This window comes from Ambystoma mexicanum, chromosome 6q, assembly GCF_040938575.1.
Source record: "Ambystoma mexicanum isolate Mex_15411 chromosome 6q, UKY_AmexF1_1, whole genome shotgun sequence".
In the NCBI taxonomy this organism is placed as follows: Eukaryota; Metazoa; Chordata; class Amphibia; order Caudata; family Ambystomatidae; genus Ambystoma; species Ambystoma mexicanum.
Genome location: NC_090937.1, coordinates 1,380,383,501 through 1,380,400,168, shown reverse-complemented (window position 1 = coordinate 1,380,400,168; position 16,668 = coordinate 1,380,383,501). Strand labels below are relative to the sequence as shown.

General features: G+C 43.4%; 1 protein-coding gene across 1 annotated transcript in view; it reads left to right on the top strand.

The window, feature by feature from the left end:
• The window catches only part of ACOX3 (acyl-CoA oxidase 3, pristanoyl), a 1,085,216-nt gene that overhangs the window by 493,989 nt on the left and 574,559 nt on the right, over positions 1-16,668 (top strand). The window contains exon 11 of the mRNA XM_069632027.1: positions 11,604-11,724. Coding sequence (XP_069488128.1) covers positions 11,604-11,724 — 121 coding nt within the window. The remainder of the gene's footprint in view (positions 1-11,603; positions 11,725-16,668) is intronic.

Here is a 16,668-nt window from a genome sequence, read left to right as displayed (position 1 = left end):
CTCTAAAAAAAATCCTGGGAGTGACTTTCGACCGACACTTGACTATGAAACCGCATGTCAGTAGTATTGTTTCATCATGTGCATACTACATTAAACTTCTAGCACATTTAAGGCCTTTTATTTCACAGGACAATACAGAAACTATAGCGAGAGCAATAGTAGGCTCAAAAATAGATTACTGCTCTAGCCTTTTTATGGGAATCAATAAATCTGAATGCAACAGGCTGCAAATCTGTCAAAATGGGGCTATTAGAGCCGTTATGAAACTCAAATACAGAGATCATGTTACACCAGCGAGACATGAGCTTCACTGGTTGCCTGTGGCCTCTAGATTTCTATTCCGCACCCTGACTATTATACATAAGTGCAGATCTGGGAAGATGCCTGGTTATTTACAACAGCTATTATCCATAAGAACTAATACAAGATCACTGAGGTCAAATAACTTGTTTCGTCTATCTGAACCAAAGTGCCATACTGTCAGAACAACCAATTCAGCTTTCTTCTCTAATGGACCCATAGCTTGGAACGCTCTTCCGCTGGAGTTAAGATCCATGGGCTCCTTAGAATTCTTTAAAAAAAGATTAAAGACCTACCTGTTTCAATAAACAACCTTTATGTCACTGATATAATCTCGTGCAGCCCTGCCTCATGAATATACTTCTTGTTTTTTGTTATCTTTGTCCTGTAGTGCCCTCACGACTTTGGGTTCATGGTCGCGCTATGCAAATGTATTAAATTAAAGTAAAAAGGGGTTGCACAGACACTCATGGGGGGGCATGGGGGCACACAGACACTAAGGTGGGTAAGGGGGCACACAGAAACTCACAGGGGGTTCTGGGGGTGCACAGACACTCAGGGGAGGGGAAGGGGGCACAAAGACACTCACAGGTGGGCATGGGGGCACACAAACACTCACAGGGGCTAAGGGGGCACACAGACACTCACGGGGGGCATGGGGCCACACAGACATTCACGGGGGGGGCCACGATCCGGCGTACCGCGGTGGACAGTGGTAGACAGGGCCTTAGAAGTGGGCCTTCGAATGGTGTGGCCGGCTCCCGCTTCCCAGTTGCAGCCATTGGCTATTAGGGGCCAAGGCAGCCAATGGGAGGGGAGGCAGGGGCTGGCCCACAGGGAACGGTGACAGAGGGAAGACAAGACAAACAATCCTACTAGGCCTTGTGACATTGGGATCGTGCAAGCGCAGCAATGAGAAGTGCCGGGACAAGGGTAGGGGAAGTGCGATCAGGGCAGCATGCCTCTGAGTAAGTTCAGCCAGGGCAGCAAGCTAAGTGGGTAAGTGCAAGGAGGCAGGGGGTTAGTGTTACAGCCCCTAAGTGTGCAGTAGGCCAGGAGGCAGTGCAAGGAAGACTGGTCATGGAGGAGCCTGTTACCCAGGGAGACTCTGAAGGTACTAAGCAACCAGTCGGTGCAGCAGGCGGAAGACTGGTCATGGAGGAGCCTGGTACCCAGGGAGACTCTGAGGGTACTAAGCAACCAGTCGGTGCAGCAGATGGTACGGAAGGAAGGAAGGAAGGAAGGAAGGAAGGAAGGAAGGAAGGAAGGAAGGAAGGAAGGAAGGAAGGAAGGAAGGAAGGAAGGAAGGAAGGAAGGAAGGAAGGAAGGAAGGAAGGAAGGAAGGAAGGAAGGAAGGAAGGAAGGAAGGAAGGAAGGAAGGAAGGAAGGAAGGAGAGAGAGAGAGAGAGAGAGAGAGAGAAAAAAAAAAAAAAAACAAAACAAAACAAAACAAGAGAACAAAAAAAGGAACAAGGGAGCATTCTCCTGGGATATGGATTTCTTATTTTGGACCGTTGTTTCAGTGGTAGGGATAGTTTCGAAGTTTAAACCAGGACGGATAATTGGTATATCACGGACTCCCTGACAGACCCAAGTTTTAGTTTGGTTGAGGTAAGGAAAACCTCCTGTAGAGATGGGAAAAGATAGGTTTTGACTTTTACAATACAAGTTTATAGCCAAAACTGTAAGAGCCTGGTCAGACTTCTCATTATATCTCACCACACAGAATAAAAGTAAACTACAGTGTGGCACTGTCGGGTTTGTCCTACATATCAAGGAACCGTGAATGGGCAATGGGTTTGGGGAGGCCCGGGAGACGAATGTCAGAGGATATGGTTTACCTGCACCTAAATGTACTAAACATATGTGGGTAGAAAGAGTGATTTAACTGTACATAATTTGATTGAGCACAATGAAAAGAACAGACGGGAAAATTAACATATATTACTATGATGCTTAGAAGCTGATAGAACCAGGCATAAAGCACCATTCAAAATTGGAATAATATTGTTATTACCTCACTTCTATGCTTACTATGAACATACTTGTCAGGAGGATAGCTCAGGGGTCTTGGAAGCAAGAGCAAGAAAATGCACATACTGGTCTCCGGTATAAAGCGTGTAATAAAGAATTATTAGATAATACCAGTGTGCAATGATTAGTAATGAAAAGGGTGTACAGTGTGGTGCATGGTGACTAGCATCGCTGCACAGTGCGGCGATCGTAGCTTGGCTGACAGTGGCTACAGTCCCCCGGCTGTGTAATACTGGCCCAATGGGTACTCTATGTCAAGTGCTTGGGGTGCTTGCTAGCATGGTGTTAATAAACAGCCATTGCACACTGCGTCTGGCAATAGTGCATGATGAGTTATGGCTGCATGTGGGAAATTGGCTGTGAGCAATGGCCAGTAGTATGGGTAGCATAGGTGCAGTGGAGACAGGGCAGAGGAGGAAGAAATGCAGACATGGGAAAGGTGCGTGTGTGTGTTTGTTGGGTACAGGGGGGTGGGCAAGGTAGCACGAGCGTTAGCTTTTAATGACAACTGCGATGGAAGGCTGATAGAATAGTCAAAGCAGGGGTAGTTAACAGCGTAATAAATAAACTGTCCTAAAGAGACATAGTATGGGGGACCTGGAGGCATTGAAGAGCCAGGAAGGAACTGCTCAAGTATCCTAACCTTGCTTGCGCCCCTACTTGCGGCACCCGTGTTTGTGTAATGGGAGATGTATTTATTTATTTGATTGTTCGGCGCATATATAATAAGAAAATATGGTTTCAAAGCGCCTGGAGGGCAGGGAGGGAGTAAGGGTAGAGTAAGGGAGGAAGGGTAGAGTAAGGGTAGAAGGGACAAAATATTTAAGAGCAGAGGGCGAAAAGGGTAGAAGGGACAAACCTACTATGCCTTGTGAGTATTCAGAACGAACAAGTGCAGCAAAGAAGAGGGAAGAGGGGGTAAGTGCTGGGGAGTTCGAGCTCATGGGTGAGCCACAGATGAAGTACTAGGTGTGCAGATGCAAGTGCTGTGGGTAGACATGAGCTGGGCAGAATTAGCATGGGTGGTGGTCAGGGCCCAGAGGATGCATAAGGGCCCAGGACACGATCGCAGCAACTGTGGAATTAGTAGAGGAGAGACGAAGGGAAGGAGGAGGAAAAGAGGAAAGTCTTAAGGAGCTTCTGTAATTTGAGAAGATCCTTGCTCAAGGGACAGAGGGAGGGGGAGGCTATTCCATAGGAGAGAGCCCGCTGAGGAAAGTGAACGACCACCTACTCCCGGTGTAGCAAAACGCTTAACACACAAAGAGTTTGTGCCAGAGGAACATAGTGGACTAGAGGGCGAGTATTTAGTGACATAAAGTTGAAGATAGTGTGGTCCCCGGCCCCAGACAGCCTTGTGGATGATGCAGAGGGATTTGAATTTAATCTGTGCAGCAACCGGTAGCCAGTGAACGCCTTGTTGTGCATGAGAGTGCATAAGGGCCCAGAACAATGCGTGCGATATCCAGAGATGCTGAGAGATACCCAGAGCCGTGCGCGTGACTTCCCACACATGGTGCAGGCTCTAAATAATGAACAATGGAATGGGCACCGCAAGTATATATCCTCTAATGACTTATTTATTGAGATGACTCCCTTAACCTTAACCCTTGAAGGGATAAACAATAGTACCAAACAATCAGCTACTGGCAAAAGCCTATGGCCTGACTGTTGTCCCGCTGACGTCTATAAAATAGCTACACCTTGCTGGGCTAGGATCCTGTAAGTCCTTTTTGACACAATAGGCAGATCCTATGCAGTGCCTGAGTCGTGGAACTTGGCACTCGTCGTACCGATTTTTAAAAAAGGGAATCCAGCAGACCCATCATGTCTCATTGCTGGATGTGGTTAGTAAATTGTTTGGTTGGGTCGTTTTTACCATGTGGAGCTGTGATGCCTACCCCATTTTGCAAATCCCGTATGGCTTCAGAAGTGCTTTTGGAAAACAAGAACAGATCTTGAACTTGGTACTAATAGTGTCAAAACTAAATGCAAGCTAGGGGCTCCAGTATATGTGACTTTCATAATCTGAGAAATGCATTTGATTGCGTGAAAAGGGTTAAACTGTGGCCCCTACTGATGAGTCATAAGATCCCAGGGCTACTGTGGAAACTGCTGCAGGTCTTATACACAGAGTTAAAGGTCCATATTCGACATGGACCGACAGACAGGGCTCAAGTCGAGGGTACACGCAGGGGGATGAAGTCCACTCATTTTATTCATAGGGGGGACTCAGACCCCCCAGCTAAAATGTCCTCTTTGAATTTCTGAATTAAAGCTGACCTCAGGGATCAAACCGCAGCCAGCAGATTTGTAGGCCGGACACTCCACCACTAAACTATATAACTTGATGAAAAATAACAAACAACTAAAGGTGAAATGTCCTATTTCGGTACTGCAAGTCCCAGGGAAATATTTGTATTGGTTCTTGTAGTTTAAAACATGCACACCTTTTAACGTTTTCAAAAACACTATTAGAAGAAAATATCCTCTCTTGGTTTTGTGTGTGTGTTGATTTTATGAAAGGCAAATGCCATTTGTCTTGTTCCATTTGGGTGGTTATGCAAAGCCAATTTAATGAAATGTGCATAATAAACCTTGATATGCTAATTTCTGGCGATGTCACATCCAATTGCGTTTGTTGATGAGTTCCCCCACTTTAATTTTTAGGACTTGACCCCTGCCAGCAGACAAATTAAAAGCTCCTTTCCCTTTAAGGGTAGGAGTAAGGCTGGGATGTGTTCTAGCTCCCCATCTTTTTAATTTGTATATAAATGACTTAGAAAATTAATTTAAAGATATTCTGGATGTTCCAAATCGGGGGCTTCGTCGATTTCCTGTACTGCTGTATGTAGATGGCGGTGTTCTACTAGCCAAGACCTCAAAAGCCCTCCAAAGTTTAGTAGACTGCCTTGATAGCTTTATAGAGACAAGTGGGCTATCTATAAATAAAGGGAAGTCCAAGATTATGATCACGAATCAAAAGAAAACATCTATCAGGCCAGTGTTATGCAAAGGAGAGAAGCTCCAATATGTAGAGAGCTGTGACTATTTTGGCATACGCATATTGAATAACTTGAGCTGCTGAAATCAAGTAGCCATAATTGCATTGTGAATGAAGCAGGCTAACGAGGCTCTGTTCCACTTTGCCTAATCAAGGGGGGGTATTCATATACAGCCATTAATCAAGGTGCATAAGGCCAAAACTGCAGGCGTGCCAGTATATGGAGCAGGAATTTGGGGCACTTAGAACTACAGAGGTTGGCTGTAGCAGAACATATCTTCTCGCAAAGGATTCTAAATGTGTCTCAGTCGATCCTTTTTGTTATCCTCCATGAGGATGTTGGGCTACACTGTATTAAAGATCGACTGGGAATCCAGCCGATTTTAATGTGGGGCTCAGTTTGGGGAAACCCGGAAATGCGTGTGACAAGGACTATTCTGGCAGATGTCATAAATAGCGTCACGGTAAGTCGAATACCGTGGCTGACAGGCGTCAAAAAAGAAATTAAATTGGTCTGGCAGGCTGGTTCACACATCTGGATTCGATTCCTAGGAATTATAAAGCACTGATTAGGGATGCGTATTTTACACTTCATCAAAAACGGAGAGAAGGGAGCTGCCTGGAGAAACATACTATAAGACAGTACTTCACTTTGAAAACTACACCAGGCCTAGAGCCATATGTATCTTGGACTAGGTGCACACTCTCGCATGCACTTTTAACTAAGTTTCGCCTTAATATATTGCCTTTAAATGCTGTTATAAACGCATGGGAGCCAAAAGAAAGAGCTTTATGCACATGGAATGTCCCAGAGAATGTACTTCCCTTTATGATGTTTTGCCCAAAGTACACTACGATACAGCGATGTACGCTGTTACTGTCTTAGGGAAACATGGTTTTAGACATTGTCGCCCTGCACTTGTATTTCTGCTATTACTTAATAAGCCACTCTGTTCGGCAGATGAACAATTTCTGTTTTTAGCAATGAAAAAGTGCTGCCTGTAATTTTGTACATATATATACGCTGTTTTATTTTGTGTTTGGGATATGTTTCAGCAAGAGCAAATGTAACTAATTAAATGAACCTTTTTAAACAAGTAACATGGTAATTGTTTTTACCTTTGATGGAAATTGTGCATTCCCGAAATAAAGCATTGATTGATTGATTGATAGCTATTATGGATTGGGATCTTAGCTGTGTGCATTTTGATAAGACAAACAAGAGCAGCCATAAGTAGCAATATCGCAAACACTGTGTAGGTGTATCAAAATGGAAAGCAAATGAATGTTCTGAGCAGCAGGGAAACAATACGTGCTTTAAAACGATGTTTCTTAACGCTCTCCCCTGCTTGCACAGCTCCACTGACTCTTAAAGAAATGGCTTAGAACATGATGCACACGTCAAGCTTGGCCGCGCAGCAAACCTCCCTCTAAATATGTATCTGCAATAGGCTGGCAGAAAGCAACCCCTCTCTCACCAGACCTAAAAAAGGAGAAAGGAGAAAGGAGCAAAACAGGTTTTTACATCCACTTTGGCTGATTATCAGGGAAACGTATATGGTAAAGATTCACTGCAGCAATTGCAATAATGTATGGACAATAATGAGCTTTTACCACATTTGCCATTTGGTTTTACAATAGGCATACGGTACTTTGAACAAGATATGTGTCTCTTTAATGTTACGGAAGTACGTGGTTTTAAGTTAGAGAGCTTTATATTTGCTATTTATTGATTTAAGTAACGCTTTGATTGTGTCCAATGTGCTTTCCAATGGGATATCTTAAGCTCTTTGATGATTCCTACTCCATTAGAGTCCTCTATATTATCTTTTTTCAGTGGTTAGATGCGGGCATGACGGAAAGACTACTTGCCTATGCTTTTTTGACCCTTTTATTTCTATTTCTATCAATAATTTGGAGATTGAAGTGTCTGTACTAAAATCCAGTTCCCCCCTTATAATGACAGGCATTGTTTATTTCAATATATGCCAGTGAAATTATACTTGTCTCAGGGACACCATCAATGTACGATTTTCTTTTTTTAAAGTTCAGTAAAACTTGCATTATAGAAGATCTAAGTAGTCTAGTAAAGGCAATTCAAAGTGTGGCCTGTTATGTGAGAAAAACATTGAAGCTTAACGTTGAATTGAGCAGGGAGAAGATCAAGGATGTAAAATATGTTTATTACCTGGGGATACCGTGCTTGGGGCACCCACACGGATCACCCTACGGTGACCTACATGCACTGTGCCAAGAAGTGTTCCAAGCACTTTTCTAGCTCAGTTCTTCATGTCTTTCCACTCCTCGCTTCTCATCTACTCTTTTATTTCCCATGGGGTTGGTCCCCATTATCAATAAAGTCACCCTCCTCGGTCTCTGGAGAAGACTTGGCACTTCACCCAGGCATTCGACTGAGCTTTCTTGTCTTATTTTCAGGCATTCTCTGTTCCCCAGGTCTGGCTTTTAGTCAACTTTTCTATTCCTCCCTTCTCATTTGGGCTGAGTCCTCTGTACATTTATCACCCATGCTGTGCTTGCTAGGGTTTTGGTCAATACCTTTCTCCTCTATAGGGCACTCTTTTCTCCTCCCCCTTTGCTGAGCCTGTTCTGTCCTTGGAGTATTACTTTCCCCTCTCTTCTTTGCCCTGGGGATAGAACATTCCCCCCTTCTCTTCATCAATGCCTCTTAGGAGCCCTTGCTCCCTTCAATCTTCTTATCCTTTTTCTTTGCTCTCGCTTTTGCCTATCGTTTTTCACCTTCTTTCAGAGTACTCCTCCCCTTGGCCATTTCTCACTATCCCTTATTTCTAGCTAGTTTTCTACAATTGTTCACTCCATCCTCTCTCCATTGAACACTCTTTCTTTGTACGGTCACCTTGTTCACCAATCGCTTTTCTTTCTTCTGCCTGTCTCCGCCTGATCGTGGCTGGTTCCTAGTCTTGCACTCTCTGCAGCTTTCTTTATCCAAGCTGTGTTCACTATTCCTGTAAATGTTTGCCTCCCTCATCTCCAACAGAGACCAACAGATAGGGCCCAACAGATCCCAGTGCTCCCCAATAACCTGCAGAGTTCCACAATGCTCAATCATGTCCCCTGTCATCTTCAACTGCTACATGGATCCTCTGAGTGACGTTCTTGCCATCACAGACTTCAAGATGCCAATACTTGGTTCGGGTTAGCACATACTTTTAATTTACCTAGGCCAGAAGTGGACCACACTAGAACCACCCCACCATCTCTGACCTGCTGGTAAGGTCACTGAGCAAGCTGCAAATGAAACAAGTTTAACACAGGTGATGGGCCACAAACATGTGTTCCTGATATTAAATAAAGCACAGTTCACTGGAGGGGATTTTCATCAGTTATGGGTAGTTATATTATAAAACACTTAAACATACTATTCCCATCTCTTTCTTCCCCATTTCAGTTTGTACAGTCACTGTTTGTTATTTTATTCATAAAGGTAAACAATTCTCTTTTAAAACAAACCCCAACCCCATATCAACTCCATATAAATCCCAAGCAGGCTTCCTAACCAGTTTCCCCTGGGGCTCCACCTTCCATGCCATAACGTTTCTCTCGACATCTAATGTTAATGTTTTTGTAGAATCATGACAGCTGCAGTCTGTCTTCAATTATTAGTCCATACCTTGATACCTCTATCAAAGTCTGTATACAGTAAGTCAAAGCACAGTACCTTTTATGTTGCTGTTCTCCACAGTCACTTCGTTACTCTACCATATGATATCTGAATTGCCTGTGAGGGTCATGACAGGGCGTTCTTGTTAGTATTAGAGCTATAGGAGCTCACATTTTCCCCAGTGGCGGATTGCTTCCTCTTTGAATTGACGAGTTTAAACAGCTATACATTCGTCCATGACGGTGTACTACTTTTTATTTTTATTGGATGGGCTTCAGTAACCCAGCGTACCTCCATGGTTGGGTTTAGTAGAATTATTTCCTCCGGTGCAGTGTTTTTTTTTGGTTCTTTTTTGCAGACCCAGCACTTTGCCAGCCAGAGTGGGTAGGTCCGCTGACACAAATCTTCATCGCTGTCCCCGGAGCGGGTAGACTACTCTGCAGGCCACTGACACTCTTACCCCGGGTGGCTGTGTGCCACCTGGCATGGGACTTCAGATACTCTCTGGTGCACCCGGTCTGGTCCTGGGTGGACTGTATGCCACTCAGGCCATGCCCCGGTCCGGCATGCCCTGGCTATGCAACCCATGTTGAGATGCCTCATCACCCGAGCTGAACTCCTCAGACGGCGCAGGGCTTGCTTTCTTCCCGGTGGTCCGATGCCTCCCAGTCTGTGCCACTCTCCTGGGGTTGCTCTGTGCTGGGGTGCTACTTTACCTAGCTCTGACCCCTCATGTGGCCAGCTGCTTTGATCTCTGTTGGGCTGCAGCTCACATATACTGCCCAGATAACCGAATCCCTGAAGCCCAGGTGCTCTGCTCTGGGAGTATTCTCCCTCCTTTCTTCCTTCTCTATCTGCAACTGTCACTCAACTAACTGCCTTTTCTTCCTGTAACTCCATGCTTAGAATCCTTCTAAGTCTCTTTTTTATGATAGTGGGTCCTGCCCATTGTCCCTAGCCACGGTGTTCCATGTGTCCCTCATGATGGGGAATGTAGAAGAGTCAGGTAAGTCATGTAAATCAGTCACAACACAGTTAAACACCTACACTTTAATACAACTTGGTAAAACTCCTTGCTTCCTCTGTGTGTCTCATCCTACCCTATTCTTTACCTATGCCTCAATTTAACGTCCCCCCTGAAAGGGCTCCATATGGGCCATGGTTTATACGCAGATCATCTTTACCTCAGACCAGATCCATAAAGCTTATTTATCACGTGGATTGCACTATAGAATTCCTGTCAGCCAATCTGAATGCTCGAAATGCCGTCAATCATCTCTGGTGTAGACCTCACTCGAGACATTCTGATGTGAGCAGTAGCCTGACATGCAGCCCAGAAACCATGATCTTCAGCTGTGTGAATGCGGAGCGGAGTATGTGCAGTTCAATTTCAACAAACTGCAATAAAACAGAAAATATGTAAAGTTTGTTACTGGTTCAAGGTCCCTTAAATTAGCACAATGGCCTTGTTACGAGTTTCGAGGTATTTCAGAGGAAAATCCTCTGAAATACCAGCAAACGGATTTACCGTTACAGCCACTTGGTCAGGCGGAATTTCAGCCTGATTGCAACTCATGGTAGCGGTGTAAATCCCCATTTATTTTGGGTCCATTGGAACCAACAGTGCTTTTTTTGTGGAATTACTGTGGCAAAATTACTGCTGCAGTAATTCCGCTTATTATTTGGTACTGAGTGGCATTATTTAACTCCAAGGTTTTGCTGGAGGTAACTCTTCCACTCAAAGCCACAACTCATAATTTGGTGTAGTGGTAAAATTGGAGGTAACTCGGTTACCTCCAATTTTACAATTTACCGCCATACTCGTAATGAGGCCCGTTGTGTGCTAATTTCTTTCCCCATGTACAAAGAAACGTTGATAAGTTCAGTACTCTGATCTTGTCAAGAGGGGATGGGAAACCCATCTCAGCCTGGGGTGGGAGTTGTAACAGGGAGGAATCCGGAGCCAGTCCTACCCCAGTGGGAGACGGTGGCAAATGGTTGTGTCCTTTCATCACATCTGTGGGTTCCTTTGATGTTGGTTCTACTGGTTACTGACGTTAGTGTATGTTAGGCAGTACATACTTCATTTAATTTGTTCTGCATGTATGGATACATTTTTTGCTTAAAAATATCTCGAGTTTAGCTTATCCAATTTACGAACATTTTTTGCATGCACAACACCAGGGTAAGGCCCAGGTGAGTGCCAAAAGTCTTCACAATTTCGAGATATGCTGGGCGAAAGTGTGCTTTTTCAATTTATGCTGAAATCTCAATGCAAAATCATGTTTTTGCAGCTATCATTTTGGGTGTGTAAACATTGATAAAACTTCAAAATCTGTCATGAGTGTTCGGATATGGCCATATCAGTTGCACGCCAACTGATGGGAGTGCTGCTTTCACCGTCTGTGGCCTTTTCCATTCTCTTTGCCTAAGGTCTGTAGCGATTCAAATTGTTTTCTTATATTGTGATTATATTAAATAAAAAAATCATAGATGTTCTATTTTTTCAAGGTGCTAGTTCATGTTCGTCTATGTGCATAAATGAATGATTGCCAAAACAAAGCAGACCTTTCTCTCACTCGGCCAGATTTCTTTAAACCCATTCCCCTATCATTGTTCTTGAAGGCTGAACTTGGACGAGAAATCCATGCTCTGTCCTGTGCCAGTAAGCCCTTGGCTACCTGGACCGCTCAGCAGGCTGCCCAGGAGTGCCGAGAAGCATGTGGAGGGCACGGCTATCTGGCCAGTAAGTATTTTTTAATAATGCGTCCCAGTTCATCAGATAACTGTGCAGCAGGTTGGAATATTTATAGATTCAAATTACAGATGCATGATTCTAATCCCTTAGGCAATTTTTTTGTGTTTGTTTAAATGCATTTGCTATTAACTCAGCCTAATTTCAAGTGAACATCTAAATGACATGTGTCCAGGTTTTTTATTTCTCATGTTTTAATGATAATGCTTGCCTAGTCTAAAATTGATTTATAGGGTGTGACGTCTAGTGCCCATTTAGATGTTGTTCTTTTTGGGCTATCAGAAAAGAAAATCCCAATTCCAGGAAAGTGGTCGGATAGAAATGAAGTCCCACTGATCATCTAAGCTGGCGAGACCCCTACTATTGAACAGAATTATATTTAAACTGTGTTTCATTGATATGGCATTGCCATATCTACACCTTTTCCTCTTGTTTTCATACATTCTTAGCACCAAGTTACATCTTAGTAATGTCATTTATTTATTTAATAGTTACAGTACTGCAAATTGGTGGTAGCTGAAACTGAACTTGACACCCGCAGCGCTCAAACACCCGAGACCTATAGTTATTGACCCCGTTGGCATCATTGTGAGACAGAGACATCCCAATACATATTTTATACAGAGGAGCCGGCAGTCAGGGCGGGCAGAGTGGTGCCCAAAGCTTTTTTCTTTTTTAATTACTGTGTATGGCTAATACAATTAAGCCTTTTGCATACATATCATCACACTAAATACAAAAGAAATAAAACAACAGATTTTAAATTACATATAAAATCAACCACATTAAAAATCATCCAACAATTCATATACTACTAATTCATATTATACTGTTTATTAATAAGCGCCTATACAGATTGCATTATTAAAATATATAAAAGCTACCATTTAAATGAATGTCACTAGATCCATCAGTGACAGGAATCTACCTCAGTGTCTATTCTATACAATTCGCCCTGACACTTGATTGCCTTTTAGGAGTTTGTGTTAATAACGTGCCTTGTATGCTCTCCCAGACATGCATTGCTGCTACAGTAATCACAAGGGACTGTAGGATATTTTGTGTAAATTTGGGGTTTGGGGGTATTTTTCTTACCGCCAAAGTATGAGCTGTAGTTTGGTGATAACTTATCCTTGCATTTAGATTGAGTTTGGCCTCATATCATTCTAGTGACCATACCTTGTTATATTATATTGGGGAATCTAGTAATATATATATATATGTTGTTTGCGGTATTTAGTGGTGAGCATGATTTTCTTTCGTACATTATGACCCCAACATAAACAAAACCTTCCTTTCTATTAGAATACCTCCTAGTGAACTATAGAGAGCCTTGGACCTATGCATACAATGACACCCAACATTTTTTTATAGAGCACCACCTACAGTTTGTGGCCAGTATCACTGGCTTATCTACACCAGCGATCTATGCACCCGTAGGCATTGCTGGCTCATGGACCTCCAGCAATCTATATTATATTAGATTCCCTCCAACAACATGCAAGGAGGTCTCGCACACACACACACCTGTTTATCACTGCTTATTCTGGGTTGCTATTAAATATCCATGGGCAAATTGACAAATGTATTACCAAAAAGAATGAATCTCCCCTGTATCCACATATAAAGTCCCAAATGCAAGAATGACACTAAGCAATTTGTTTTTATATTCTGATTGTATTACATGTAAACACAAATCACAATTAGTAGTTCTTACCATGAACATTTCACCATCATCTGTAACAAGAGAAACAAATAGAGCAAGCACATCTTTTAAAACATGAGTTTAACATTTTGGCTATGACAAAGTAAAATGTGAGAGATTTCCTTTGCTATCCTGCCTGCCTGACATTATGAAATCATCCATCCGACCGCACACAGTGACCTCACTTAACTATCTGCTTACCAGAAATATCTGTTTGAAGCTCCCCCACACGATCTTGCTTTGCTCTCCTCAGAAAAACAGGCCCAGTCAACAAACTGCTCCTATAATCTTGGGTGCTTGGAATGCGCGGCGAGAAATTCTCCAGCCAGCGCTCAATGATACCAGGCACATCTGTCTAAAGAGCCCAGTCATCCCAAACTAAACTCCCCACTGTCATCTTCCCATTAGAAAAACTCAGAGCCTCCCCACATTTTACGTGGCATATCTGCAGACACTTTCCTCCAATCGTATTAAAAAGGATTTCTTTCAACAGCACTCATTACTTTTCTAACAAAGAAATCCTTGCTCACCGAGCAACTGCATCAATTATTAGTTCCTGCTATGCATGCTTTCTGCTTTCTGCAAACTGACCACAGAAGAGAAAAAAATGCCAGTGCACTTTTTAAAAACAAATGATCTTTTCACCTCATTTTGTACATGAGACTACATTATAATGTTAAGGAAGTTGGGCTTCTGCTGTGTTATGAATTCTGTACCTTGCATGCCACCAGCAATATATTCACATGTTATACTGGCAACATAAAATAACTATATGTGTGTGCCACATTATTGCTGGCAACAAAATAATTTGCCATCACATTTAATAAAGCGCTAACTATTCTAAAGCGCCATAAATATTATAAAGCGCTATATATATTACTACAGGACTCTGCCTCCACAATCATAGACCAACACTGATCTGTTACAGTGCTGCCTGATAGGGGGCAGAAACGCTCATAGCCCTTGAGATAAAGGTCCGTTGCCTTCTCACATGCCTTCCGAATGTGCCTACCACTTTCTAAGAATTATAATCTGTTTTTGCATTCAGTGTTCTGCCACGCACCAATATGTTCCATAACCGGCAAGATATTCAGGCGCAGATACATGATAAAGTGTCTTGATGTGTGAGAATGTGCCTTAAGTGGGTATCTGCATGGCTTATGATATTCAAAACTTTGTCTAGCATACTCCTCATAATGCCATTTTTCTCTAATATGGCAATAGATCTCACTTGGTCCCATTCCTGTGTCTTGAGCTTTAGTTTATGTGTATAAAAACCAATATCTGCTGCCTCTATCAGAGGCAGTCCAATATTCTCCTCCTGCACTTGTACAGAATCAACCAATTCGAGATGTGCATTGTTAGCCCTTCGGTAGTGTAAACATAAAATGTATATCAGGGATGTCAATTGTGGCACTAGCTTGATTTATTTTTAAGAATAACTTATTCATTTCCCAATGGTGAAGAAGGAGTGGTGCCAAGTTCCATTCTTTAGGCAGCCACAGGAATAGTCATGGGTAAGCTCAAAAGTGAATTAAGTATTTGTCCTTCTAGTTTATCCAGCCAGCCGCGTGCTTTTTAGGAACTGTTCCTAGCCCATATAGAATACATGGTACAATTGCTTTGATATGCTCTTCAAGTAATCCCTTTACAGAATATCCACCAACTCTCTTTATGAATCTGTTAAGGAGTTCCCCCTTTCTCACCTGAGTCCGATCTTTGCTGGATTTCTTTGTCGATGCCTTCTTGCGGACACATCGGGTCTTGAATAAGGCTGCACGAGTCTCCTCCGACTCCAGCGTGCGTTCAAAGTTCCGGGATGCAACGATCCAGGAATCCGGGAAATTAACAGTCCGCTACTAAGCACATGAGTTCCTGAATCAAGAAAGGAGGGAAAGGGACTAGGAATGGGGTTGGTTGGGATAGAACCAAGGATAACAATACTACAAGCTACGGAGCACACGTCTGGTTGCTACTTCGCAAAAACATTGACACGCGCGGAGCCGCGGGAGGCATGGTCTATTAATAGAACACGCTACGTCCAACATGTAGAGCGAGGAAGGTGTTTCACATTGGACGGCCATGTTGGGAGTACCAGGGAGTGTAAGCCCCGTTGAGACAAGGACCAGGAAGTCCAAAAGGGGTGTGTTCTGTAGGTCATGACAGCATGCCTCCTCCGAAGACCCGTTCCTCCGGGTTTGCCCGGGTGTATAAGGTGAAATCTTCTGAGCAGTCGAGGGGGCTTGAGATTAGAAAGTGGTTCCCAGGTTCTTTCACTAGGAGGATATCCTTTCCATTCAACCAGGTATTGATGCTGATCCCGTTTATACCTGGAGTCACATATTCGGGATAGTTCATATTCCAATTGGTTGTCGACCAGCAGAGGAGGGGGACAACAGGATCTCCGTGAGGATTGGATGTAGGGTTTTAATAAGGATGTGTGAAATACTGGGTGAATTTTCTTCCAGGAGTCTGGGAGTCTGATCCGGTATGAGACTGGATTTATAATTTCCTTGATGGGAAATGGACCATAGTACCGAGGGGCCAACTTGTTTGGCCGTAGATGTTGGGGTAGTAATTTCGAGGACAACCAGACTTGATCACCAATTGCATAAGAAGGGCCTGGTCTTCTTTTGGAATCTGCATACCTCTTAGTCTGTGTTCTGGCCTTCTCTAAGTTTTCTTTGGCCCCCTGGTGCACGTTGATGAGGGTTTCGATCCAGGAGTCGACAGTAGGTACCGGTGTAGGATAAGGGAGAACAGAGGGTAGAACCGATTGATGGAAACCTTGGCTACAATAAAAGTGACTGGTCTTAAGTGCTGAATGATCGGAATTGTTGTAGGCGAATCAGCTACGGGTATCAGGAGCGACCAGTCATCCTGAACCTTGGTGGCGAAACATCGAAGATACTGCTCCAGGGTCTGATTAGCACGTTCTGTGGCCCCGTTGGTTTGGGGATGATAACCAGATGAGAGGGCGCATTGGATTCTCAAAATGCGACAGAGATGTTTCCAGAATCGTGAGACGTATTGAGGTCCTCGATCAGATATGAGTCCATGCAGACGGAATATGTGTTCCAGGAAGATTCCAGGAAGTTCGGACGAGGATGGTAGATTACACAGGGGTGTAAAATGAGCCATATGAGTGAACAAGTCTATGGTAACCATGATGGTCGTGTATCCACGGGAAGGTGGTAATTCCACAATGAAGTCTGTAGCGATGAATTCCC